General features: G+C 30.0%; 10 protein-coding genes across 10 annotated transcripts; 7 read left to right on the plus strand and 3 right to left on the minus strand.

The window, feature by feature from the left end:
- Nucleotides 1-1,734: 1,734 nt before the first annotated feature.
- BX663DRAFT_516376 (uncharacterized protein) lies at nt 1,735-2,543 on the minus strand. Its single transcript, XM_051528585.1, has one exon. The coding sequence runs from the start codon at nt 2,352-2,354 to the stop codon at nt 2,190-2,192; it is 165 nt and encodes a 54-aa protein (XP_051380730.1). The 5' UTR covers nt 2,355-2,543; the 3' UTR covers nt 1,735-2,189.
- A 441-nt stretch (nt 2,544-2,984) lies between these two features.
- BX663DRAFT_516379 (uncharacterized protein) lies at nt 2,985-3,925 on the plus strand. Its single transcript, XM_051528586.1, has 2 exons — nt 2,985-3,498; nt 3,635-3,925. Exons 1-2 carry the CDS (start codon nt 3,393-3,395, stop codon nt 3,715-3,717), a joined length of 189 nt encoding a protein of 62 aa, XP_051380731.1. The 5' UTR covers nt 2,985-3,392; the 3' UTR covers nt 3,718-3,925.
- Nucleotides 3,926-3,989: 64 nt separating this feature from the next.
- Nucleotides 3,990-5,481, plus strand: BX663DRAFT_438846 (uncharacterized protein; the record flags this gene model as incomplete). The annotated part of the gene is made up of 3 exons (XM_051523299.1): nt 3,990-4,547; nt 4,622-5,025; nt 5,091-5,481. 3 exons carry the CDS (start codon nt 3,990-3,992, stop codon nt 5,479-5,481), a joined length of 1,353 nt encoding a protein of 450 aa, XP_051380732.1.
- A 632-nt stretch (nt 5,482-6,113) lies between these two features.
- On the plus strand, nt 6,114-7,711 carry BX663DRAFT_516382 (uncharacterized protein). The gene has a single exon (XM_051528587.1). It carries the CDS (start codon nt 6,156-6,158, stop codon nt 7,605-7,607), a length of 1,452 nt encoding a protein of 483 aa, XP_051380733.1. The 5' UTR covers nt 6,114-6,155; the 3' UTR covers nt 7,608-7,711.
- Nucleotides 7,712-13,718: 6,007 nt separating this feature from the next.
- Nucleotides 13,719-14,767, plus strand: BX663DRAFT_537403 (uncharacterized protein; the record flags this gene model as incomplete). The annotated part of the gene is made up of 2 exons (XM_051530660.1): nt 13,719-13,758; nt 14,518-14,767. The coding sequence occupies 2 exons, from the start codon at nt 13,719-13,721 to the stop codon at nt 14,706-14,708; spliced, it is 231 nt and encodes a 76-aa protein (XP_051380734.1). The 3' UTR covers nt 14,709-14,767.
- A 2,250-nt stretch (nt 14,768-17,017) lies between these two features.
- BX663DRAFT_532163 (P-loop containing nucleoside triphosphate hydrolase protein) lies at nt 17,018-18,473 on the plus strand (the record flags this gene model as incomplete). The annotated part of the gene is made up of 4 exons (XM_051530432.1): nt 17,018-17,055; nt 17,664-17,688; nt 17,775-17,843; nt 17,922-18,473. The coding sequence occupies 4 exons, from the start codon at nt 17,018-17,020 to the stop codon at nt 18,471-18,473; spliced, it is 684 nt and encodes a 227-aa protein (XP_051380735.1).
- A 2,837-nt stretch (nt 18,474-21,310) lies between these two features.
- BX663DRAFT_457956 (glycerol-3-phosphate dehydrogenase [NAD+]) lies at nt 21,311-22,844 on the plus strand. Its single transcript, XM_051523891.1, has 2 exons — nt 21,311-21,441; nt 21,523-22,844. The coding sequence occupies exons 1-2, from the start codon at nt 21,392-21,394 to the stop codon at nt 22,538-22,540; spliced, it is 1,068 nt and encodes a 355-aa protein (XP_051380736.1). The 5' UTR covers nt 21,311-21,391; the 3' UTR covers nt 22,541-22,844.
- Nucleotides 22,845-23,274: 430 nt separating this feature from the next.
- Nucleotides 23,275-24,378, plus strand: BX663DRAFT_438647 (uncharacterized protein; the record flags this gene model as incomplete). The annotated part of the gene is made up of 2 exons (XM_051523285.1): nt 23,275-24,047; nt 24,123-24,378. The coding sequence occupies 2 exons, from the start codon at nt 23,275-23,277 to the stop codon at nt 24,376-24,378; spliced, it is 1,029 nt and encodes a 342-aa protein (XP_051380737.1).
- BX663DRAFT_145698 (uncharacterized protein) lies at nt 24,379-25,837 on the minus strand. The gene is made up of 3 exons (XM_051521589.1): nt 25,759-25,837; nt 25,609-25,694; nt 24,379-25,479 (listed from the first exon to the last, which is right to left on the minus strand). Exons 2-3 carry the CDS (start codon nt 25,658-25,660, stop codon nt 24,665-24,667), a joined length of 867 nt encoding a protein of 288 aa, XP_051380738.1. The 5' UTR covers nt 25,661-25,694; nt 25,759-25,837; the 3' UTR covers nt 24,379-24,664.
- A 782-nt stretch (nt 25,838-26,619) lies between these two features.
- BX663DRAFT_516404 (uncharacterized protein) lies at nt 26,620-27,209 on the minus strand. The gene is made up of 2 exons (XM_051528588.1): nt 26,980-27,209; nt 26,620-26,908 (listed from the first exon to the last, which is right to left on the minus strand). Exons 1-2 carry the CDS (start codon nt 27,158-27,160, stop codon nt 26,814-26,816), a joined length of 276 nt encoding a protein of 91 aa, XP_051380739.1. The 5' UTR covers nt 27,161-27,209; the 3' UTR covers nt 26,620-26,813.
- Between the last annotated feature and the right edge of the window lie 122 nt (nt 27,210-27,331).

Below are 27,331 nucleotides of genomic sequence, written 5' to 3' on the forward strand. Positions count from 1 at the left end.
GGATATCAGTTTGCAATGAAAATCTTGACACTACGTCTCCTAAGGATTTTAGTAGAAAACGAAGACAATTCCTACTTGACAGCTACCACTCAAAACTACAAGAAAAATATTCGAAACTTTTATCCCATTGCCGTAATAATCTAATTGTCGACCCTATTCGTACGATACCAATGACAAGAAGAGAACGGTTTCGTTGCGTGCGATGGCGACTTGGTTGGTTACCTCTTGGTAAACCCCAAGCCTGCCCCTTCCATCCAAACGAACTCTTCACACGCTCACATAGTTTTTCTTGTTTACATATGCACAACCGCCTTCAGATGCCCAAATCTATTGAAGATCCACTCTCTTATCTCTTGAATCTATTACCATCAACATTCCATACGAAGAAAGTGAAAAAATCAATTGATGACTGGCTCATACGCTGGCCTTCTATATGTGCAATTCTATTTGAGATGGACTATCTAGCTCACTCCCAAATCCCTGAACCCTCTGACCATCTTGGTGAACCCTTTGTCAATCATCTTCTTTCAATACAAAAACGAATTTCTGATAATTAATTATCATCACTTATACATATACTTTAACATTTTCCCTTTTATCCCAAAAGGGTTTTTCTTTCCTTTTTTTTCCATAGCGATCTGACCAGGGCAAAACAGCATATATAAATGCTATGTGCTCATTGGTCATTTTTTAATTTTTAAATAAAATTCTTCTTCTTAATCGTAAACAGTCCTGTTAAATGAATAAATAAAAATGCATACGTAAACAAAAAACAAAACTAAGGAAATTTTTTTGTATAAATTTATGTGATTGGCTATGTTTTTATTAATTTTTATACAGTCTCAAACTGTTTTTGGTCAAAAAATTAGAAAATCATATGCTGTATAATGCTTGTAAATTATTATTTAAACTATTCAATGCGTTTACTATGAATTGAGTTTATGTCATTGAAAGATTTATTTATCCTATAATGTCAATAAGCTTTTTTTATTGCTTTTATTGTTTTTTTTTTTTTTTTTTTATTATTATTATTATTATTTCTTCAAAATAATATGTTTATGTTTTATGATATTCAAATCTCATTGAGGATTCAAAGTACGTCTATTGAACGCTGAACCCCTAACGACTAATAATTTACCATTTTAAAGATTTCTTTCCTCATTTAAGCACTTCTCGAAAAAAGACTTTGAGTGCTCAATCCACCCCTTACAATCTTTTTTTTGTTACTTTTCTAGCCGATTCCCATATACGATCTGTGAGACGATCATCTGCCGTCAATGGTGTTCTTCTAACACCAGCTTTTACTTTTGACCAAAATTCCTCAATTGGATTCAAGAAAGGAGAATATGGTGGTAAATATATGCATTTATGTCCTCGTTCTTCGATTAATGCTTTGATCACTTTTGGCTTATGAATAGGTGCATTATCCATAACAATATACTGACCCTTTATATTATTTTTATCTAGTGTATTCATTACGTTGGTTATGTAGGTCAAGAAGTGCTCAGTTCTTGTTCCAACTTTACCATTTATTTTTACTTCCTTACCATCTGCCTTTCTTTTTTTTTTTTTTAGAAGAAGCTGATTCTGGTTTTTTAACTCCAATATTTATGATACCTGCTTGAGAAATTGCACCTAAAATTGTAAATGTAACCCCCTTTCCAGTTGGTACAGTGCTCTTTGCAGGTGTGCCTTTTAATGAACGGCCGTGGTTGCTCTGAGTATGTAAATTGAAACCTGCTTCATCAATGAAAACACAATTATTGGAAAAATCCATGGCTGTATCACTCTTATACTGCTCAACAATCGCTTTTCACAATGCTATTACTCTGTCAGAATTTCTCGCTGCTGGTATCTTTTCCAGTTTCTTTAAAGTAATGTTATGTTTATGTACTAAATGTTTGTGAATGGCAGAAATAGAGATTTTCAAACCCTCAAATTTCTCACAAAGTTTTAACTTTAACTCATCTAATACAGCAGTAGTATTCTTTTTGACATAGTCAACAAGAAATTTAGAATGTTCCTCAGTTAACTTTGAACAAGGTCTTCCACGAGGTTTGTTATAAGATCCTGGAAGTCGTTTCTGCGGATCATTATTATACGTTTTTACATAATTTTGAGCAGTACGAATATTAATCCCAGTGACTAAAGCTGCATCTTTGGTAGTAAAGCCTTCTTCAATGATTAAATCAAAGAGTTTTTTCGATTTGTTCAACAGTATATTTCCTGTAAGAACCTCGAGTTTTAGCTACAGGAGTCTTGTGCTTTTTCTTTAATGGCATTGACTCTGCAAAAAGAAATGCATCGCCAAATGAATCTTCATCTTTGATTTCTTCTGGTGCATCAACATCCATAAATTCATGTATACAAGATAATGAATTGCCAATTTGTTTTATTTTCTCAAATTAAAATGGTCAATTTCAATTTCCTCTTCCTCATCTACTTCCATATAATCATCAGATGAAGTACCCATATCATTATCTGAAATAATTTCTCTATTAGTAATAAATTCGCTAAAGTTTTGCATGTTTGTTAGAATATTTGAATTAAACAAAAGAAAAAAGCAAATGAATCGCTTACAATCTTTTGGTTATTATATTTTTTTTTTTTTTTTTAGTCTCTTGGCGCAAAATTTATCACTAAGCAACGCCAAAATTATTTTTACCTTGGCGCAAATATTTTTTTAAGGTCAACGCAAAAATTTTCTAATCCCAGCGCAAATTCATATTCAAAAAACAGTACAACAATATTATTCTTTTCCCCTTAAAGATCTGCGACTGTTACTAAAAAATACATATTTATAAAATATTTATTAAATGACGTGTCAATATCATAGTAAATACTTCAACTAGGATAACATTACCAACTATTTATATGCTACCATTTATCATCGTCATGTATGAGACATCATTCCATGACATAATCACTACTAATGCTCGAATATTATAGCTAGCAATGACTATTATTAAAACTGAATGTAGAATGAATATATTATGCTATAAAGTACAATATACTAGTTTTAGTGGAATAACCTCTTTATTATTTAATAAATGAAGGTTTATTTCTATTAACTTAATTATAAAGACGACTACAATCGTAGCAACTTTGATTCTACAATGACTTTTGTTTCAAATTCTTCACTCTTTAGACCTGCTTCACTACAGCCAAGTTCTAAATCACTATTAGTAGAAATGATCAAATCACTTCTTCTTCCTCATGAACTCTTCAATGGTTCTGGTTCTATTTCTTCCGGCTACTGATGAAATAGAACACAGTTCACCTCTGTTAAAATATCAGAAAGATGAGTAATTTAAATGAATGGGTGTTAACAAAACGTTATTGTTAACTACCTCTTTGCTTGTAGACTGTAAGAGTTGATCATTGGGTCAACAATGCTCCAAATATTGAGCAAAATGTCATCCTCTAACACTTTTGATCTGCTAAACAAACCGTTTCTATATGCATTTAATACGAATTTAAAGCATGATATAGAAACATGTAAGTCTTTTTTCTTCATAGTATGAATAATTCTTTAAATGGCCAATTTCTTCATACGTTTTCTAAACGTAAAATATGTTAGAAATTCTGGCAACAATCAAATAATGAAAATAAATTAATTATCTTACTAAATTAGCAATCATTTCAAGATGTGCTTTTAAGTCAGCCGGTAGTAATGGCAAGGCCTCTTTATGTTCGTCCACTATTTGGGTCCAATAGTTTCCAAACTTATTTTTAAATGATATTTTTTCTTTTGTCTTTCCTTTTCCCTTTCACTCTTAATTTTAGTTTCTTAATCTATTAGATTGATACTGGCTCTCGGGTAAAATAATACATGTATACATTTTATACCATATGCTCATGTTGTTGTAAGTGTATTTCATTGCAGTAAATTTGAATTCCCGCTTTTTTTTTTCTTTTTTTTTTTACTGTTCCGCAAATTAATTCACATTCCCATTTTCTTTTTTGTTCTTTAAACAAATAAAAAAAAAATGCCTTTGGATTATAGTAAATGGGATAAACTTGAATTATCTGATGATTCAGATATTGAAGTACATCCTAATGTCGACAAGCGTTCAATGATCAAATGGAAACGGGAAGCCATTCATCGTGAGCGTGCTGAGCGTAAAGCCAAGATGGACTATTTAAGCAGATTTATATCTCAACAACAGAATGTATTGAAAAAAGTTCAAGAATTGATTCAAATGTTGAAAGGGAATGATGAGTCAACTGGACTTCAGATGATTATGCAAGAGCTTAATAAGGAACAAACAGAAGCTGTTCCCGGTATGAAAGTACCTGCTTCAGACGGCAAAGAGGTAGATATTTCACAAGTTTTTGCACTCATGAAAGCGCAGATTGAAGCAGGATTAGCTCAACAGTCGCCTGCTGAAGTGAAAAAGAGTTTATTAGACCGATTTGAGCAAACCGAAGCTACTGTACAAAAGAAAATTGATGAATCCACTCAAGAATTAGAAAAATTAGAAAAGGAAGCCAACAAAAAACTGACAAGTGACAATATGTTTACAAAGGAAAGATCGAGTAAGACGGTATGATCTTCATCTTGAGAAAAAAAAAAAGGTTCTCTTCCTTTCCTCTAATATCTTTCTTTTTCATACCTTAGATTATCAACAAGCCAAAGCCTTTACCAACTAAAACTGATAAGAAAAAAGAAAAGGTGATTGAGACATTAAATCCAAATGCTACTATGAAAGATTTGGGTGTAGAAGGTTCTAGTAAACAGCAAGAAGTTCAAGTAGATGAAGAAGAGAATGAAGATGAAGATATTGAAATGACACCTAATGCATCAAGATTTTCAAAATTGAAAGGTTTTGAAGATAGTTATAAATTCCTCAATAATTATCCTGAAATTATTAATGAAAAGACTTCTGATTCTATTCTTGGACAAGCATTTACAGCACAATTAAAGGGAGATGAATCTTATGCGAAGAATTGTGTCATTCAGTCTTTGATGATTCAGTATTGTGGACAGTTAGGCAAAAATGGTGTTAATCTCTTCTTTTCAAAGTAAGTGTAAATAGATGAAAAAAAAAAATGATATACTGATTTTTTTTTTTTGTTTTGTTTTATAGAATGAGTGGACCTAATTCACAAGGTCGTAAAATGTTCTTTGATGATGTTGAAAAAACTTATGATCGTATTCGTACTCGATGTGCAGAAATTGCAGCTGAAGAAGTTAGTGTTGAACAAGGTGGTGTGGAAACGATTCAGCTTCAACCCATGGGAGATGGGACCCAGTTAACAATTCGTGTACCCACTCCTGAAGATGAAGAACCCTATCAAGTCTTTTGTTCTTTACCTACAGACTTCCAAGAAGCACTCAAGACTGGAAAACTTGAAGAGATTAACAAAGTTTTAGAGAAAACACCTGTTACTGAAGCTGAAAACTTTGTCAAGATTTGTTCAGACTATGGCTTTTTAGATGTTGAAGGAGAAGTGATTGATCAAACTGGTAAACAATAATGATCTTAAACAGCTACTCATAACATAAATATGTAAAATAAATAAATTAAATACTTGATTTTACTTTTGTAAACTGAGCTTTTGAAGAAAAGTTATATATACACAAGTTTTTTTTTTTATTTTTTGTTCTTCTTCTTCTTGCAAGCGATAAGAGACACGACATCATTTATTTTGATGCTGTTATTCTCATAGAAACATGCAGTCTTTACTTTACTTTTATCTCTTACATGTACATAGTTTGATAAATTATAATTAGTTAAAATAATATGGATAATTTATATACATTTATTTATTAGAGTAAATAAAGTTATAAGAGATCAATATTTAATGTCTCTGTATAAGGTTTAAAATAAAAAATTATAAATTTAAAGTAGTTGTATACATATTTTCATGCACACAATTCGAAGGAAAAAAAAAAGAAAAGACACGAAATTTAAAGCTGACATCATTTATTTTTTTTTATCCAATTAAATGAATGAAGGTAATAATACCTATTGCCCGCCAGCCCCCCACATTTCAACTCTCCCTCGTACACTGTTTCTAGCATTTTTTTTTCTTTTTGACAGTTAACATTGAATATCTACATACATTTATTAGGAAAAAAAAATAAGTTAGAGTATTTCCCTTTTTTTTTTTTTTTTTCTTCTTATTCTTTTCCACATTAGATACACATTATGCAAAGACTATGGCATCGATTAAGTAGAGTGCCTAGTCGATCAACATGTATATACTGTCATACTATTTCGAACAATAGCCTTCTTTTACCCCTAAAGTTCATAAAGAGGACACCAGCATTACCAACTCAACGATTGCTTAGTTGGTTAACATGGGGATCATCGTCAACAGAAAATAATGAAAACCAAACGGGCTGTAAAGTGAATCGCAATAACAGGGCCATCATCATGGCCGATTTTTATCGATCGCTTTCAACGCAAGACATTGACCAAATCTGGCCTCTGTACACGTATTTGTATGATAACGACATGTTGGTCTATCTTACAAGGAAAAACTTTCATGATATTTTTGTCTTCACAATCCGATCCCAAGCAAGTCAAAAGAATCTGCAACGGTTGTTGGCGATTGTGGAAGATATGAGACGACGTCGGTTTGTATTACGATTATCAGAGTATACGGCTATTATCAATTGGACAGGTGGTAAGACAGTTCCTGAGAAACGTACGCATCATCTTACAGAAGCTCTGCGATGGTTTGATGAAATGCAACAAGATTTTTATGTGGATGAGCAAACAGGGGAAAAGATGGCTAAGGAACCCTTGAAACCTTCAGTACCGATCTTTAACATCCTTATACATATTGCAACTCAATTAAAGGATCTCACGACAGCACAAAAGTTGTATCATGAAATGCGTTCAATAGGATTAAAGCCGGATCGATATACGTATTCGACACTGTTACATGCGATGGGTCGTTTAGGGGACATGGAAGGTATGAATCATCTGTTAACGGAGATTAAAAAACATCGATTAAGACGAGTGATCAAGTCTACTGCAGTTTGGAATGTCATCATGTCTGGTTATGCACGAAATGGAGTGAAGGATGAAGCGTATAGTATATTTCATCAAATGGTGGAAGCTAATTATAAAAAGAAGAAGAAGGGGAGGAGGAAAGTGCCTGTGCCTAGAGCAGACAGTGAAAGTTTTCGTATTTATATCGATTCATTAGTGAGCGAGGAGAGACAAAGTGAAGCGATTCGTACATATGATAAAATGAAAGTCTTAAAGTTAAAGCCTACTATGGCCATTTATAATATTTTATTTCGTTCATTTATGAACCCTCTCTCAGCTGATCAAAGTGTATTAAAACGAATATATCAAGAGATGAAAACGAATCAAGTAAAGCCGAATTCAGAAACTATGTATACCCTCGTATCTGCTTTTCTTGATTTAGGTGATACCAAATCAGGTTTAGAGGCATTTGTCGAACTAAGTCAATTAGATAATAATACAGAGAAAAGTTTAAATGTGAAAACTACTGCTGTAGCAAGCTTGGCAAAAGATCGTTTATGGATCAAGAAGAAAACAGAGCCGTCAAAAATTGAACCAACTGCAGATTTACTGGATAGACTTAATCATCTTTTAGCTAGTAATAATAGTAGTAAATTATAGAAAACTCTGTAAATATATAATGTGTATTAGTATAAATTGACGATAGAATAATAAGAAAGAGGGACTGGTGCCATGAATTAAAATTTATCTTGTATTTTTTTTTTCATAAACATTTTATTAATCAATTTGTATGACTGTCTTGAAGGGGAAGGCAAAAAAAAAAAAAAAAAAAAAAAAGGAAGTCAAAGTAGTAGTAGTAGTGGTAGTAGGTAATACTAGTATTGTGTAGTGATTATTAACATTGGTAAGGATGTGTTGGTAGTAGTATTGTAGTTGTAGGTATAAATGGCGGTGTTGGTATAAGTGGGGTGTTTATAGTAAATATAGCCCTATGTGTATCCTCTATTTCTGATGAAAGTAAGACGGGTGTTTGGAGAGTGAGTAGAATTCGCAGCATATTTAGCCCAAGCCTAGGCCGTGGAATCGAATCACTTCAAGGGTTCCCCACCAAATCAAATGAACCCTTAATTTTTTTAATTATTCTTGTTTTTTGTACTACACCAATAACTCCTTTTTTTTTTACAGCAGCAGCATGAATAATGAAGGATGATATATTATAGCTTCATTCTACCAAGCAATGGTAGTGGGTACATGAGCAACAGTAGTAATTACAAATCTTCTAATATCACTTGATACTATTATAGTCAGATTATATATCAGAAATAAATTCTTACACATGAATGTATACTATGTACCTTGGTATCATTATGGTCCTCAAGCCATAGAAAGATAATAGAGTGTCTAAAAAGCCTTATTTTAAGCATATACAGATACAAATCTATAGTTGCTGTGTTTGATCATAATGTACATCTCAGGAAATAATCATAAGTAAACGTAATATACAGACTCTTTTAATTGATTAACAGCAAGCTTCTCTAGCTAATAATATACATTATGTTATGGCTTACTTAAGAATAAAGACTTAAAAAGATCTACCAAGAATATTGTAATAACAATCAATATCTCTCTATAAACTAGTGTAAAGAAGAATGTTCTCGATTACTTCAAAAAAAGAAGATATTGACAAATATAACAATTCTGTCACTGTAACAGTAATAAATGCAAGGATATTTCTTTTCCAGAAATATTCAACATTTTTTTTTTTTTTACTTTATTTTACTGAGACGTTATCTAGATATTGTATAAACAAAATGAATAATCTCAACTCTTCCTTCATCCAATTTTACATCTAAAGTTAATATTTTGCCTCATCAAAAAAAAAAAAAAAAAAAAAAAAAAAAAAAAAAGTTGAAATGAATTACCTAATAAATCCCTTGTTCCGTGTAGTATATTATCAAATACTTGTCAATGCCTACAAACTTGAAGGCTAAAAGAGGTTAAGGATAATATTTCAAAAGCTGTAAATTATACAATGAAGACAGCAGTAATATGAACATTATTGCTATGGATTATTATTTTTTTTTTAAGGAAGAAATAGGCATCATCAGAACAAATTATTCTAATTGATATCTTTGTTACAAAAAAGAGATATTTATACTGTTCCTCGTTTATATTTGGTATATTGTAACATATTATATATCATTCTTCTTATCTCCCTTTTAGTCTTTATAAGATTCCTTTACAGCCATTATAATCATTGGAATAGACCCAATTCATTTTAATGTACGTTAAATAAAATAAATAATAATAATTATATTACAGTAAATCTAAAGTGTCTTGATTATGATATGATCTGTATCTTTTTGTGAACCTAATTTGAATGTATGGCTTCCCACTTTATAGAAACCTTGACGTGTATAAAAGTTAATAGCTGAAGGATTATGCCCCCAAACACCTAACTACACCACATTATTTGTTTGCCTAATTGACGGGCTTTTTCAAGACTTGATGTCATGAGCTGATTAAACAAGCGAATCAAAGAATTCATTATCTATAACATATCTTTGTATTTAAAAAGGGAGGAAAGATTACTGTGAATGCAAGTCAAAGATACTTAAACTGGTTTTCATAGCATACATCAAAGAAGCTAAAATTGTTAATCTTTACAATATCATTTTGGCAAACGATGTATGTGAGTAAAAGAATGATTTTAAGCACAACATAAGGGAGACTAAATGAGATGCATATTAATTGCCTAAATAGGAAAAAAGAAAGTTGATGAGAATATAAACAAAAAAGTGAAAACAAAAGACATTTATTTTACTTACTTTTCTTTTCTTTAGCATAAACACATTTCATATAGTCATAAAGAAGATATAAAATTGACAACATTTTACTATTTTACATATTGTTACTTTTTATAAGAAAGGAAGAAAATTAAATAATGTAACTGTATTAAATGTGGGGTAACACATATTCTTATCGATTTCATATGATTGTGACTGTAATTTACAACAACGACCTCCTTATTCTTATAAAAAAGTAGATATTCAAAGTTATTATTTTTTCCCTTTTTTTTCGTCTTCTTTATCTTCTTTATTATTACTATTTCTTCTGTTGGTAAGTCATTAAATAATACTATTTTATTCTTCTTCTTCTTCCCTGCCCTAGGAGGAAATTCTTTTTCTCATGGTTATCACTTATGTAACGCCTTCTGAATCAACAAGACACCCTATCTTGCCCTCCTTGAATTAGGAGGACACTGTAGGGTATCTTGTTGTTTCAGAGGGCGTTACATATTGTGCTAGCCATGGGTTTTTTCTAACCTCCTAGTAAAAATAAAAAATACAAGAACAAAGAAGGTGCAAAGAATCCTAGCCTCCACGCGGCCACCTTTGGACTGCAGTAAATATTATTATTTTTACTGTTGACGAATTGGGGATTCACTTTTTATATGAAATAAAAATGAAAATAAAATACAATAAATATATCTTTTCTTACGCGTCTTTTAATAATCTTGTGCCTTCTTTAACTATTGTTTGTATAATAAAATATCTTTTTGCTCCAAATTGACTTTAAGAAGTATAAAAACAAGTAGAGAAGTTATAAAATAATTGACTTAAATAATATAGGAGATATAAGATGTAATGTAGTAGTGATTATGTAAACTATTGACTAATATTTTATCAGAGAAACTATCATGATTATTATTCTTCCTTTACAATCAAATTATCAAAAATTAACTAAGATGAGTACAATCTATTAAGGATATTGAAAAAGAGACTTTTAATTTCCGCTTTTCCTAAAACTTATACTACATATTTCTTTTTTTTTTTTTTTTGAAATCCCATTCATATAAAGCTTTTAAATGATTTAATAATGAGTGGTTTCTTTGGTTCTAGTGAAACTACTTCAAAATGGGAGTAGAGATTTAAGCAAGCTATTTCTAATGTAGAAACAACTTTTGATTCTTTTCTCGAGCAACCTATTTCTCAAAGACAGTCATCAGCAAACGAAGGTAAATGATGTTCTAATGTCCCTTATTAATCTCCTTTTTCTTTCTTTCTTTCTTTATTATAATAACGAACATTACTTTGCACTAGTTTTCTACTGGAAAAAAAAGTATGAGTATACTAACATCATTAGGATTATAAAAAAAAAAGAATCTACATAGTAAATTGTTAAACGACTTTAATACCATTACTGAAATATAGCGTACATAAAAGAAAGAAGGGAAGAGAACGCTACAACAAGAGTACTTTAAAGGATATGTATTTGATATACCTAATAATAATGTAACTTTGACGTGCCAAAGAATTTAAGTGAGTTTCACATTTCTGCTATACTCTCTAAGAAAAAGTAAGCAAACATAATAAGTAGCCCATTACATGTACATATATACACATATACTTTTCGGTGATGACTATATGAACCTTTCTTTTTTTATCTTCTTTTCTGACAAGCATATGAAGTATGTTTGATCCAAACAATATGACAGAAATCAATTTAAATACAACGTGCTATACTTAAGCTGATAAGATGACTAATCATTGTATGAAATGGACGCATGAAGTTAGCCAACTAGCAAATATCGTTCTGGGTAATCCTTTTGAGAGAATAGACCCTTTCAACAGCGGTAATGTACACCTTGTTTCTTTCTTTTAAAAAAATAAAAAATAATCCGCATTTATACATTTTGTCATGAGCTGACTTATAATGTCATGTACCTTGATTAAACAAGCGGATCAAGGAATTCTATCTAGATTCCCCTGAATCTCTCTTGATCCACTTTATCAAATAATATTAAAACCTCTAACACTTTATTAACTGTAACATATCTTATTCGGTCGTAACTAACATTTTTTCTTATTCACAACTTATCTGAGACCTCTTTAACAATTCTTATAAATAGCTAAATAAAAATTTTTGACCTTAGAACTATTGTTCGCTCTCATTGACTTCTTTTGTCTTTTATTTTTTTTTTTTAATATTTTACAAGTAATACTACAGTTTTATCTATAATTTTAACAGTTAGGTGTTCATATAAGAATATCTATGGTCAGAGAGGCATTAGAAAAGTATTAGTTACGACAGAATAATCCTGTTTAGTATTGTCAGTAGAGTGTACCAACTTCCTTAAGTTTATAAAACATGAGGAAGTATAATACATAAATAAGTTGAAGCCGCATTCCTTTATACTATTTGTCCAGGGACTTTAAGTATAACATTTAATAAAGGAAGAGTAAATGACTCTGACTACGCCTATTTATTTCGATGGTCGTTGAATTCTTATTAAAAAAAAATTGTTTGATGATATAAGATTATAGCATATGCATGCATAAAAGGGAAATGTTTTTTATTTTTTTCTGAATACCACAATTCGGCAACTATACCTAAAATCTTGGGTTTATAAAGAAAAAAATTGAGGTAAATAAAACAACTTGATCGGAAAGGGCAGCGCCTTTCTGTTGGCCAAGCGGCGATCATGGAGAGATGAACTTTGTTAGCTGTAGATGGGAGTGATTTAATAATAAAATCGGGGTTAGTTCTGAGCTTTAATGATAACATGCTACCTTCCAGGATCCAATGTTCAACACCAGGCCTTCAAATGGAGGTCGATAAAAAGATGTTGTTAAATCGCGGGGTAATTTCCTACCATGCAAGAGAGGAAAGCCCGCAGCATTGAGGGCATTCCTGGGAGTAACACGGCTGTAGTAGAAGCAAACAAGAACAGAATCTAATCCACCTCTACACTATAAAAGGACTTCCTCTTCAATAATTTTTTTTTCTCATATAAATAAAAAAAAAATGAAAAAGAAAGGAGGATGGGCTCTAAAGTTAATACGTTTTGTGTAGTACAATTGCTATAAAAAGTTACACGTTATTTATTTAGAACTACTGTCATACTTGTTGCGGTTACAGAATACTTATAAATTATAATATGTAACAGTAAGGAAATAGTATAAACTACTTGTGTGGTTATACACAAAGACTTGAACTAGAAGAAATATTATGTAAAGAATTGACAAACGAAGAAGATATTATTAAATTTAACAAATTAAAAAACAACGACGTACATGAAAAAACATGAAAGAATAAGTTATCATAAAAAAAAACCTGTATGGCAAAAATAAGCACACAACTTTTTATAGAACACAGTTTTGGGATAAAGAAAAAAAAATGTTAATTCAGAGGCGAGGCAATAGACTCATCAGTAATAGACGAAAATAATAATAATATGAAGGCGAATATTATATTAATAATAATAACAACGACAATATAATATAATATAAATAGCAAATTTTTAATGATGAGAACACAACGAAGGACTGATAGCGCAAAAAATAGTATGAAACTGATGGCAGACTTGTTATAGCTGATACATCAAATAAGCTATCTAACATTAAAAATAATTACTTTAATAATAAGGAAGGATATTAAGGATATTGACTTAGTGGCCAAAGCTGATAAAAATGATAGAAGAACTATGAATTCTTTTTTAACATTGGTAGTTGGGTAAGGTATGTAGAGAGCTATAAAAACTCTAGAAGTTGTGACAATGACCAAACAGGCAAATTTGATATTTCCTTAATAAATTCTATAAGACAAAGAACCTATGGATTGAGGCTATATATCGTTAAAATGAGAATTATGGGCGTATTTTAAATCATAAAAAAAAAGACAATTTTTATTTTTGATGTTTTCAGAACGAATTCTAACGTTAAAGTAAATATCATTCATTTCTGATTAATGTACACATAAGTCTCTAATATGACGGATGCTGAAGCTTTTGAAAAGTTCTTAATTGCTAGTCTCCAATCAGCACGAAACTAAAATCCGTATAATGGATGTAATTGATATGGATCATCCTTTACTTTATTGAGTGAAGTCATTAAAGTCGCTTATCACACATATGAGGATAATTGACAAAAATTATAACAGTAGTGTGAGTTCAAATAATGTGCATATTAAATGTGATGATATAATTTAAAGAAGAAATAAAAAGAAAAAAAAAGAAAGAGAACAGAAGGAAGTATAGTTTGAGACTTGTTTATTCAATACAAAAAGAATGATATAAGGACTATTTCGTGTCTACACAACTACATGTATTTATAATAATGAATCCTAAATCAAAGAAATAAAAACAACCGTCAAAGGACATAAGTCATGGAACAATATTAGTATTCATATATACACGTCTTGTTGATTCAAGAGATTGATCTGATTAAGTTTTAAATAAAAAATTTATTATTCAATCTGAGTATATGTTCCTGATATTTTTTATATTTTATTTTATTAGATCAAAGACGACCTGAATCCTTTGTCGAGGTTATAAACATAAATATGTAGAAATGATACGATATCTTATTTAGTTGATACATTTAGATGATTGGATGTCATCAAGTTTTATATTATTTACAAGATGTTATATACAGAGTTTTATTTCATATCCAGGCTTATAGTTTATCCTTTATTATGTAATTCATCTATTATAATATTACTTGTGCTTATATCCAGAGCTTGTTCTATAACAACTATAAGTGCGTGTATCTTCCTCCATATTCGCCAGAGCTTAACCCCATTAAGCAATTTTGGGCGTTAATTAAACGTATAGTTAGACGTGAAAAGCTTAAAGATACCGAAACCCTGCAAGAAAGAATTGTCGGTGCTGCGAATGAAGTTCCTATTCAACACCTTGAAAATATAATTCAACATTCAAAGAACCAGTTTGATAACTGTTTGAATCATATTCCAATTTAATACCTAATATTTTTATTTAAAATAAAGTGTGAAATGACCCTCTCACAATCCACGAATTGAACTTCAAACAACCAGTTTTTTTTTTTTTTTTTTTTTTTTTTTTTTTTTTTTTTTTTTTTTTTTTTTTTTTTTTTTTTTGCTAATTTCTTGTGTTTCCTCCTCTCTCTCCCCCCTATTTTTTTAATCTGCGTGAGGGAACACAAGAAATAAGCAAAAAAAAAAATATGCATACTTTTCTTATCCTCAGTATTTACATTGCTGCATATAGTAAATCATGATAATTTACTATATGACCTATACGTATCATAAATTAAATAAATAATGAGGCTTATATGTTTAGATTGTTCATATACGTCTTTATCTTGTTTCTTACTAAATTAGGGTCTACGGAAATATTTAAATTAATTTCCTTGTATATAAAATGATAATATTATGATACAGTTATTATATATACACTATACTATACTATACTGCACTGTACTATACTATACTATGCTATACTATACTATGTAGTAATAAAGATAAGATAACATTAGCTTATGTACGCTCTAGATTTTGCTTATTGTTGTTTGTTACACGCTACTTTCTATATAGTATAGTAATATTATACGCCATATGGTTAACCTAAATAATATATTAATAGAACAATATGCATGACGTGAGAATATATTAGTGCTGATCCTTCTTGATTAAAAAAAAAAAAAAAAAAAAAAAAAAAAAAAAAAAAAGGCCTAGGCTCCTTTCGTTATTTACATACTGTATACATGTTTCCTCTTTTGAATTCCTACTTTCTCCTTTGTTTATCTTTTTTAATTACTACATTTTTTTCCTTATCTTCTCCTTTTTTGAAAAGGTACATTTTATGCTTTGCTTATAATAATGTATACATGAACAAAAAGATAAAAAGATATAAAATGTTTAATGCTTTGTTTTATTACAGAAGAGTAGTTAGTTAATTGTATAGAATACAAATTATAATTAATATTTATTTACTTTTTTGATGAAACATATTCCTTCTTTAGACTGCAGTAGTACACCTAATAATTTTAGCTTTTTAAATTTATACAATGCATAATTTTCATAATTAATCACACGTATATTTTAATACATTTTCTCTCCTTAAAAAAAGTAAGCTAAAAAAAAAAAAATAACAAAAAGAATATAAACACGCCTTATTTTTCAAACAAAATTCCTCTTTCTTCCCTATTATCCTTCTTCTTCTTTATTATCTTTTCTTACTATTATCCTTCTTATTCTTTATTATCTTTTCTTATTATTATCCTTCTTCTTCTCTATTTATTATCCTTCTTCTTCTCTATTTATTCTCTTATCTTATTCTCTTTCTTCTTCTTCTTCTTCTTCTTTAAAAACCATAGACTTGAACATAATGATGACGATATACATATAAATATATCTCTATCTATGCGGGACACATTGACAGGTAGATGTGAAGGTGGGCAACTAGTATATCATTCTACCCTTTACTGATGGGTAATAGGTAGAGGGTAGGCGTCTCTATATCCCCACCGGGTTGGGTGCAACAAATGGGTCTCTTCAGCAACTTGGTCTCAACAATCGTCATTCTAGTATTATCTCTCCATAATGTTATATTTTAGACCCTCCACCCCATATTTTAGACCTGAATGTTCAATTGGCTTTTTATTGACTTTTTATTTTATTTTTTATAAAATAATGTTCTTACTAACTAGCTTTTACTTTTTAGCTCTCTTTGATATATATACAATATATATTATTGCTTATAAACTGTATAATTGTAATAAAATCTATTATTTCCTAAATATTATTTAAAAGTGTGAATTTTCTTTAACGTATTTCTTGAATATGCACTCAACATAATAATAATAATAATAAAGATGTGTAGTGTATAGCTGGATAGATAACTTCTTCTTTATTAATGTATATGTATACACATGGAAAAAATGTGTATGGATTACTAAATTCATTATGAATCAAATATACACTTCTTTATTACCAATGATGAAAGATTTAAATAAAGTATTAATACACTTTTGTCCATGTTACTGGTTTCTATCTTTACGTGTAAGAAAAAAGAAAAATAAATTTGAAATGTGTTCAATATTACAAAGGCAAAATCACATACTATCATGGCAGTCATGTCAGTCTCTAGTGTAATAAACGTGCAGTTAAAGGTTCCAAAAGGCCACTTCACCATCGAAAAAAAAAAAAAAAAACGCTTTAGGAGGGGTTGTCAAGAAGCCAGAGACAGGAAAAGGTGGGTATGGTAACTAGCAATTACTTCAATTTTTATCGCTAGCACGATAGAAATTATGAACACAAATTCAAAGAGTTTAAGGGACATTCACTGGTAATGGACAACTTTTCTATTCATAAACACGTTGACATTCGAAAGTATACTGAAGCTCATGGTTACGGTTGTGTTTATCTCTCTCTCTCCCCCCTCCTTACTCACCTAAACTAAATCTAATTGAACAGTTTTGGTCTGTTTTCAAGAGTAAAGTCAAGAGGGAAATACTACTTGAAGAAGAAACATTGTCTGAGAATATCAGAGAAGCTTACAACAGTGTGCTCGTAAGCGACCTCCAAGGATTTTGCAGGCATTCATTGTCAAGATTTGAAGACTGTTCAAATAATGATTTGTCAATGCATCAATTTTTATTTGGTTAGTGCGTGAAATGAGTTTTATAAAGTGCGCGAATAATTTCGAAAAATACTGTAATGATAACAAGTGATCGCTGTCTTTAGAATTCTCCTACAACTGGCCAATAAAAAATTTCTCATTAAAAATGATTATATTATATAATCATGTAATATCATTGTGTTGTGACCCTTTTTATTTTATTTATTTATTGTTATTTATGGGGAAATATATACAATAGGTATTAGGTAAATAACCGATGGAAGTGTCTTTTTTTTTTAAAAAAAAATTTTTTTTCATATCTTTATTTTATCAAGTGGTCCATCTTGTTCAGGGAAAACGGTTAGTTTTAATTTATAAAAAAAAATAAATTAAAAAAAATAAATGGTAATCTAAACATTTACTTTTTTAAAATGCATAAAATTTAGACAGTAGCACGCATTTTAAGACAAGTGCTTCGAAATGTAATTGTTTTTTACCAAGATGACTTTTATAAGGTTATTAGTTTTCACATTATTTAAAATAAATAGAAGCTAATTTTTTTTCCTTTTTTTTTTTTTTTTTTTTTTATTAAGCCTGACTCTCTAATACCAATAGATGAAAAAACACAATTAGAAAATTGGGATTGTCCAGAATCAGTCTATTTCGATAAACTTGCAGATTATATTGAATATGCACAAAAAGAAGGAAAATTACCATCAAATTATCACTCTAAAGAGGAGAATAACACACATGACGGATCTTCTCTAATTACCCAACAGACATTGGCAAAATTACAAGCCATCTTGAAGCCCCTGATGGATGACGAGAATATTTTTATTCTTGTTGATGGATTCATGCTCTATTGGGACGAAAGAGTGACAAGTCTTTTAGATTGTAAGGTATTTGTGACAGCAAGTTATCATTCATTGAAATCAAGACGAGAGAAACGACAGGGATATCACACTGTAGAAGGTTATTGGGTAGATCCACCCAACTATTTTGATAAGATTGTTTGGCCTGAATACATTAGACTAAGCCAACATAACGAGATGATTAGTGATTTATTTACTCTAAATACGGATGAGAATTCGATTGAAGAGACAGCACTAAAAGTGTCAAATCATCTTTGTAAGGAATTATTATAAACCATCGTTTTCTGTCATTAGAAAAAGATAAATAAAATAGAATAAAGCGTATGTGTGTATATATAATAATAATTGTATTATTAGTATCATAGACTATATTCAAACAGATCTCTTTCTGCATTAAAAAAAAAAAAAAAAAAAAAAAAAAAAAAAAAAAAAAAAAGACTTGAATATCATGCTGTCCTTCTCTTTTAAATAACATCTAAACCTATATCTTTCTTCTCAAGCTTACTAAGGACTACCAATAAGATACTTTGTTATTTTAGATGAATGACTCTAAACACTCATATATAATAATCAACATGATCAGTATAAAAAAGAAAGATATATGTTATAACGATAAAATCTTACACATAAAATTGATTTCTCAGATGGTAAAGATTGTCCCGATTTAGTAATATCTGAACAAACCTATTTTTTTTTTAATAATAACGTCTTTATAGCATTATTGCTGATCGATTTAACTGATTTGATATTTGATAAAAGCATACATGATCTGATCTTTTTTTTTTGAAATAATTTAAAGTATATTTTTTTTTTGAAAAGAAATAGAATATTGTTGAATAAAAAAAAAAAAATAAAAATATGTGATCTGATAAATGCAAAATAAAGGGATTAAAAAACCCACTAACCATTCTAGGCAACTAGACCCTATTGTAACTTTATGTACTCAATGTAAAAAAAAAAAAAAAAAAAAAAAAAAAAAAAAAAAGGATTCATATCGATTCTAGATTAACAACTACTTTTAATAAATGGATGAAATCCATGGATCAAATACTTTAAAAAGAAAAAAAAAATGAAGGCCGAAATATTCATTGTATTTTCTAATTTTTTTTATATTCTTGGCTTCCTTTTATATCTAAGGAATACACACTTATCTTGTCTGATTTTATTTTACTTTATTTTACTTGTTTTGTTTTTAATTTTTATTTTAATTTTTTTTTTTTACTAAAGTGCATGATTTCTCCTTCCTAAATGCTACATGCACTTCATCGTTTTTTTTTTTAATACTTACTTTGAATAATGGTGGCTGTTCCATTATTGTATTTCTATTTCTGTCCATTATTATTATTACTTACAAATTAATTCATGTATATTAATGACTGTTAGTTGTTTGGGTCAAAATCTTTTTATGATATCACATTACCATATTTAGAATAATCGGAGATTAAATTTCTCGGTATAATACACTTTTTTTGAGTATCAGCCGATAATGAAGAAAGGAATAATTGTTGCTACTCTAATACACCAGATTAAGTTTAGCTTTATCTTTTATGATTCTTGGCTCTTAAATAAAAAATAAAAATAAAAAAGGAACATAAATCAAGGCATAAAAATGATTAGATATAGTAACATGATCAAAGAAATTTGATTGATGTAACGTGCCCTACATTGAAGATATTTGACAGATTTGAAAGGCTGTACAACACGCCATTATTTTATAAGGAAGGAAATAATTTCAATTAAAAAAAAAAAAAAAAATTCGGTGCCTTGTTTTTTTTTTGGTAACACCCGTTATGTATGTAACTATTATTCAAGCTAGTAGTAGGAGGTAACTAGTAACCTTTTTCGACTCTTCCCCTCTCCCCCCCCCATTCCCCCCCACATATGCATAACAATGATTGTAGCTTAATACACTTTTATGCGCCAATATATATATTAAATTATCTTGTCATATACATAGATTGCATATTCAGGTCTTATATCTACTTTTTTTTTCTTTTTGTTATATTTGGCAACATCGTTTCTGTTTCAAATTAATAGGAGTGAATAACGCTTTCAAAAAAAAAATTAATAATAATGTTCAACTACACTAAAATATTTTCTATTAAAAAACAAAAATCGGGTACAGATTGGGTCGAGCACTTTATGTTTCTCCTCCCCCCATTTTCCAGCAATGTCCGACTTGGACCTTCATCGGTAGTTTTCTACTTCCCTTCTACACCCCCCCATAATAATAATAATAATATTTTTTTGAAAGTCAGATTTCTTTCTGAAAATTTGATTATTGAGGAAATTTCTTTTCTGTTTTTAATTGATTGATTGATTTGATCGATAAAAAACGTGGAAAAGGAAAAAAAGAAAGAAAAAAAAATAAATCAGAAAAAGGAGAAAGAAGTTAAATAGAAAACGCGTTTAAAGAAAAAAAAAAAGTGAGAGAGAGAGAGATTAAGAGAAAGGGAAATTTCCATATTATATTTTTAACTAGATGAAAACAAAAAAAAAATGTATCAGGAAATAACTATTTCCATTACTGTACTTGCACTAAGCCTAATTTAGTGTTGTAAATTTGGAGAAAAGAAAGGAAGAGAAAGAGAGGGAAAGAATGTATTACTCCGAAGTTCTTTTAAGTGTACAGCATGTGTATGCACATAATAATAAAAACAAAAAAAAAGCATAAGGTAGCTTTTTTAAAGTACCGAATTAGAGTTGCCATAGTTGCCATAGAAAACAGTTAAAAATAAAGATAATATATTATTACCAAATAATGAGATACATTATTTTTATTTGGAATGTCCTATCAAATAATGAGATAATTCCATTATTATTACTTGAGTATCATATCAACATGGGTAGCCAGCGACATCTTATTAAGGCAGAAATATCTAAATCTACGTCATGCAAGAAATAAGCTGAGTGTTTTAGACAAGTTTTAATGAAACCTTTTTTTTAATGAAAAAAAAAAATGTCTTAGCATGATCATTGGTAGGTTTCGTTTAAGCGGACTTTAAGAGTTTAGTAGCTTCTTTTTTTTTTTTTTTTTTCTGTCTTCATCTCAAATCAATAAATATATAAGGGAAGCCTTTTTTTTTTTCTCCTTTCTTCTTCTTTCAAATTCATTCCTTTTTATTATTATTATTACTGTATCTTTAATTCTAGTTTTTTTATTATTATTATAAGAAGCAAAATAAATCAATATGTCCACTGTTAGTAAGCAAAGAGTTACTATTATCGGTTCTGGTAACTGGTAAGTTTGTGTTTGATGATATGATTTGTTTAAGGCTTTTTTTTTCTTTTACTAATTCATTTTTATAATGGTATTTATTAGGGGTTCTTCAATTGCTCGTGTTTGTGCTCAAAACACCATCAAGCACTCTGATTTCTTTGAACGTGAAGTTCGTATGTGGGTTTACGAAGAACAAATTGACGGTAGAAATTTAACCGACATTATCAACGAAAAGCATGAAAACGTAAAATATCTTCCCAACATTAATCTTGGTGAAAATGTAGTAGCTATCCCTGATGTTAAAGAAGCTGCTAAGGGAGCTAATGTCCTCGTCTTTGTTTTGCCTCATCAATTCGTTTACAAGGTATGTGAAACACTTCGAGATGTTATCTCCAAGGACTGCAAGGCAATCTCCTTGATCAAGGGCTTGGATTACAAGAACAACAACTTGCTCATCTTCTCTGAAGAAATCGAAAAGATCTTGGGTATCCATTGTGCAGCCCTGAGTGGTGCCAACATTGCTAGTGAAGTAGCTGAAGAACAATTTGGTGAAACAACCATTGCTTGTCGTGATCTTAAGGATGCTGAAATCTTTTATAAACTTTTCCATACAGATTACTTTGATGTCAATGTGATAGGTGATTGGAGAGGTCTTCAAGTATGTGGTGCACTCAAGAATGTAGTTGCACTCGGTGCTGGTATCTGTGACGGTCTTCATTATGGTAATAACACGAAATCAGCTGTCATTCGTCGTGGTTTAGTGGAGATGAGAAAGTTTGGTAAGACATTCTTTGGTGGTGTACATACAGAGACTTACTTTGAATCTTGTGGTGTTGCTGATCTAATCACAACCTGTGCTGGTGGTCGTAATCGTAAGGTAGCTGCTGCTTTCATTAAATCAAACAAATCTATTGAAGAAGTTGAAAAGGAAATGTTGAATGGTCAAAAACTTCAAGGTACTACTACATCTCAAGAAGTTTTCCATTTCTTATCTGCTAGAAACATGACACAAGAATTCCCTCTCTTAACTGCTATTTATCGTGTTATCTATGAAAATGCTCCTCCTGAGAGTATTGCTCTTGATCTCCGTACTCGTAATGTGACTGTAGATATGGAATAAGCGCTTTTTTCTTTTTCCTTTCCTTTTTTTTTGTGTGTTTGATCATTGTTTATATATATTATTATTCTTTTTTTATTTGTTCCCTTCTCCTTCTTCCCTTTCATACATAACTTTATTTCACATTAACTGAACGGCAAAAAAAAAAAAAAGAAAAAAAAAGAAACTACATTACCCATGTCAAATTCCCTCCTATAGGAGGACACTACTTGAACATACTATTTAACCTTACTATTACTACTACTACTACTACTACACACACACACGCTATATATATATACATATAAACCTCGCTTCGTATTTTTTCTTGATTTATTATTATTATTTTTTTTTATATATATACACAACTATATACATTTAAATAAAATAAACCTTTTTTTTTTCGCTTCTTTTTGGTTTTTTATAATAGAAAAAAATAAATATATTAGGTTATTAAAAAACTTTAAAGTTTATATATTAAAATAGAATAGAATAAAATTGCATAACAATCACTAATTATACAATGCAAGTCACAGTTTAAAAAAAAGGGGGGAAGGCGGGCAAACAAAAAAAAAATGACTCTTCTCCCTTCCCCCCCCCTCGTTCTCTTTTTTTTTTTTTTTTTTTTTGTTTGCCCCACACATATATATATTTATTAGACAATGATGATGTTGAAGCGATTTATGACGATTCGTAAGTCAACATGGATACCAAAAAATCAATATAGACCATCAGGATGTTTATCACGTCGACCCTGTATGAGCTCATCACCTCTATTTCGACATTATGCCACGACTACAGCACGAGCTCAAACACCAGCACAAGTGATTCGAATTCCATCTTTACCTGTCATTCTCATCAGTACAGGGCTTGTTTGTTTAGGACTTGGACTTTATGAATACTATACATCCGATATTCAAAAATTCCCAGCCGCTGTTCGACAAGCACTTCGTAAAGGGCTTTATTACGAACAACACAGCAAGGATGACAAGTTGGCACTCAAATATTTTAAAGAGGCACTTCAGTTAGCACTTGCATCACCAGAACTCGAACGAAATGGGGCACCCTTGACGGGAATTATGATTCAACTGGGTAGTTTACAAGAACGGATGGGTCAATTATCAGAAGCGAGACAGACGTTGATCATGGCGCTGAGACATTTAGTAGGAACCGTGGATCAACCCTTGTCCATCACACAACCCCAAGCATTCTTTAGTCGTCTATCATCATTAGAACCCCTTGAACAAAAGAAGGTGATTGGAATAGCACAAAAGTTGGGTGATATTGCCCTTGCCATGCAGCGAGATGAAGAAGCAGAGTTATGGTATGTAGGGTCAGTAGAGCATTTGTTGAAGATAGCATCAACAACAGGGACAAGTTATGAAGAAGTAGAAGATGATAATGATGATAGATCATCAAAGAATAATGGGATGTTTGATAAAGAGCATATGCCAGATTGGTTAACCAGTACTGATGTAGGTGCTGCCTTAGAGGCCCTGGGAGGGTTTTATGCATCAAGGAATAAACCAATGTAAAGCCGATATATATATATATATATTATATTTATATTTATAATGTCACTTGAACTCATGTTCTATATGTATAGATTAGCGATTCATCTTTACTTGAAAGCATTATCATTAAATGATATAAAATCATGTCAATCTGTTGTTTTAATGAATAATTTGGCTGAAAGCTATTCAAATATGGGACAATATGAAGAAGCTAAAATGTGGGCACAAAAGGGATTAGATTTAGCGCAGAATCCAAATACAGGGAAAGTGAATAAAGATAAAGAACTTTGTGATGAGACCTGTGGTATTTTATTGTTTAATATGGGCATGTTGTTTGAGGTAAGATAAAGAGGTTATTTTTTCTTTTATAAATTTATATGTGTATATACTAAGGACTACTATTTAATATATAGCAAAGCAACGATAAAGAAAAGGCAAAAGAATTCTATAAAAGTGCAGAAAAGTATGGACGCAAATATAAACTTTCAAATTGCGTTAAAGAAGCAGAACAAGCATTAAAACGATTAGATTTTTAAAAGAAATTCATTTTATTATTATTATTAGTAGTAGTAGTAGTAGTAATAGTAGTAGTAGTATCAGTAGTATTAGTATGGAATAAAGTAGTATAAATGATCTAACGAGTAAAATTGGTAATGGAGTCCCAGTCTCTTCTAGTATTCTTTATTGAGTGATGATGGTTTATTGTTCTATAGAGTGAATTAGACATCATCATTTCATCAAAATAACTAAAAGAGGTGGATGTAATTGTTGTCTTGGCGTGAGTGGAAGGATTGAGTAATTCCAGAAGCGGCGATGATGACTTTTTATTATTATTAGGGGTATAAGAAGGAATACGATCAACTGAGGGAGTAAAGTAAGGGTAAATAATTTTTTCGGATAACAGTGTTGAATAATCTTCAGCTGTAAAGACAATAGATTGATTCTCTTTACTAACAGGTAAAGTTGTACCAAAAAAATCAAATCCAGTAGAAAAAGGTGAATAATAAGCTGGTTGCGAGTCCTTTGATAAAGAAGGAGAAAAAGGCTCTTCAATAATAGATTCGTTATCACTTTGTAGAGAAGGCACTTCTTCCTCTTCTTCCTCTTCTTCCTCTTCTTCCTCTTCTTCCTCTTCTTCCTCTTCTTCCTCTTCTTCTTCCTTTTCCTCTTTTTCCTCTTCCTCTTTCTCTTCTCCTTCATCTTCTTCTTCAAACAAGTTTGTATTTTGTTGAATTGTAACTCTCATCTTTTTATTATCAAGTTGCTCTTTATGAATAGAATCATCATGATTGTTGGTTGATAAAAGAAAGCCAGTTTCTTTCATGTTGTTCTCGTTATGACTTTTGGAATTTAATAAAAGATTTTCTTCTCCATGTATTGTATCCACTTGTTGTTTGTGACTAGAAGAAGGTATTCTTTCATTTTGAACTGCTGAAATAATAGATTCTTCTTGTTTAATAAGAGTAGTTGGTTTATTAAATACAAAATAATGAAATTGTCTAATAAACTAAGAGATAGGTTAAATATTTTATGTTAACAAAGAAGAAGAAGAAGAAAAAAAAGGGTTAGTGCTACTACCTTGTATAAGCAGCATAATAAACTGAGAAGAATAAAAATTGTAAGTGTCCATTTAGGAAGTAAAAATAAGCTATTTATTTGTTTTACTATTATTAAATGTTAGTAATACGAATTAATAAAGAAAAAGCTAAAATATGAAATAATAATTACCACTACGATACATGCTAGGCTGATAAAGGAGAAGAATAAATAAATCCTCTAAAAGAAAAAGGAAGAAGAAAAAAAAAAAAAAAGAAAAAATAAATAAATAAATAAAAAGGCTTATATTTATAGTATTTTTTGTTGTTTAATTACCTAATTAAGAAGATAAAGACTTTATATAAAAAGAAGAAGAAAAAAAAACCCCCTTTTTTTATTCTTCTTCTTCTTCTTTTGCCTTTCTTTCTTACTTACTTACTTGCTTACTTGCTTACACTCTCTATTTGTCTCTCATTTGTCTAATCATTTATTTAGTCGACTAAACGGCGATGACATCTTAGTCTTCAATATTGAATATGCATGTATATAAAGGACCTTTATTATTGTTATTGTTATTGTTATTATTTTTTATTATCATTATTATTATGTGGCTGATTTTTTTTTTTTTTTTTGCGTACGTGTGTGGGTGTGGGTGTACGTGTATGTTAAAATAATAAGCGTTCAAATTAAATTAAATTAAATTAAATTAGATAAATTATATAAATATAGGGTCGAAATACAGCTATAAGCAATTAATATACCTAAAAGAAATAGTATAATAGAATGGATACTAACAAATGGTGTAGTTGTCCTAATTTCTTTGTTTTACCTAATTTAGTAATTTCATAATATAAACCCTTTTTAAAACTCCTTTTTATGTATGTCATGTGATGTACTTAAAAAAAAAATACTACGATGACTACAAGAATTACCAAACTGATGTTTGTCACTATTTTCGAGTTTTGAAACCAAAAATAAATATCTCCCCTTATTATTTTAGAAAGATGATAATAATACGTGTTTTATCTTTTATTCCATAAATAAGAATGCTTTGTGACGATCATTGTGAACAGCTACTATGATTTAAGATAAGTCTAAAGGGTAGTAGTAGTAGTAGTAGTAGTAGTATTTTCTTTTTCTTCTTTTTTATTCTTTCAAGTAATAATAACTACTATCATCACAATAGCACATAATATATAGATATAGATATATTTATATAATGACGAATAACCAGATTTGTCAACTATTTAATTCTTCTTTTTCTTTCTTCTACCTGGATGTGGAGCACCATCGACTATACGTCTAACTAATGGGAACGCACTTTCAGAAGACACAACGACATCTATATAACATTTTTTTTTGTCTTCTTAGAACCTCATATAAGATAGAAAATAAAATGACTGACTGACTTACTTTGTTTCATATCTGCCATACAATATCCACCTAAATTAGCTTGCCAAAAATAAAAATCAGTAAAAAGATCTCCAGCTTGATATGAATTTTCAAGGTCTTTTTGATGCTTTAAAGTTAATGGATGAAATTCTTGTTCTTTCATAACACCCCACTCTGGATGTGTGATTTTATTTTCTGACATTGGATAAAAAGAAAAAAAAAATAAAGGGGAAAAAAAAAAGAAAAAATAAAAAGATGTATTTGTATACATTTATGTGCGTATGTTTTTATTTTTCTTCTTCAATTGTTGAAAAAAAAAATATTCATGTACTACAGATACACAGCAGCTATTGTCGTTGAATTCATTTATTTC

Source organism: Cokeromyces recurvatus, assembly GCF_025118155.1.
Source record: "Cokeromyces recurvatus strain NRRL 2243 chromosome Unknown BX663scaffold_21, whole genome shotgun sequence".
NCBI classification, from domain to species: Eukaryota; Fungi; Mucoromycota; class Mucoromycetes; order Mucorales; family Mucoraceae; genus Cokeromyces; species Cokeromyces recurvatus.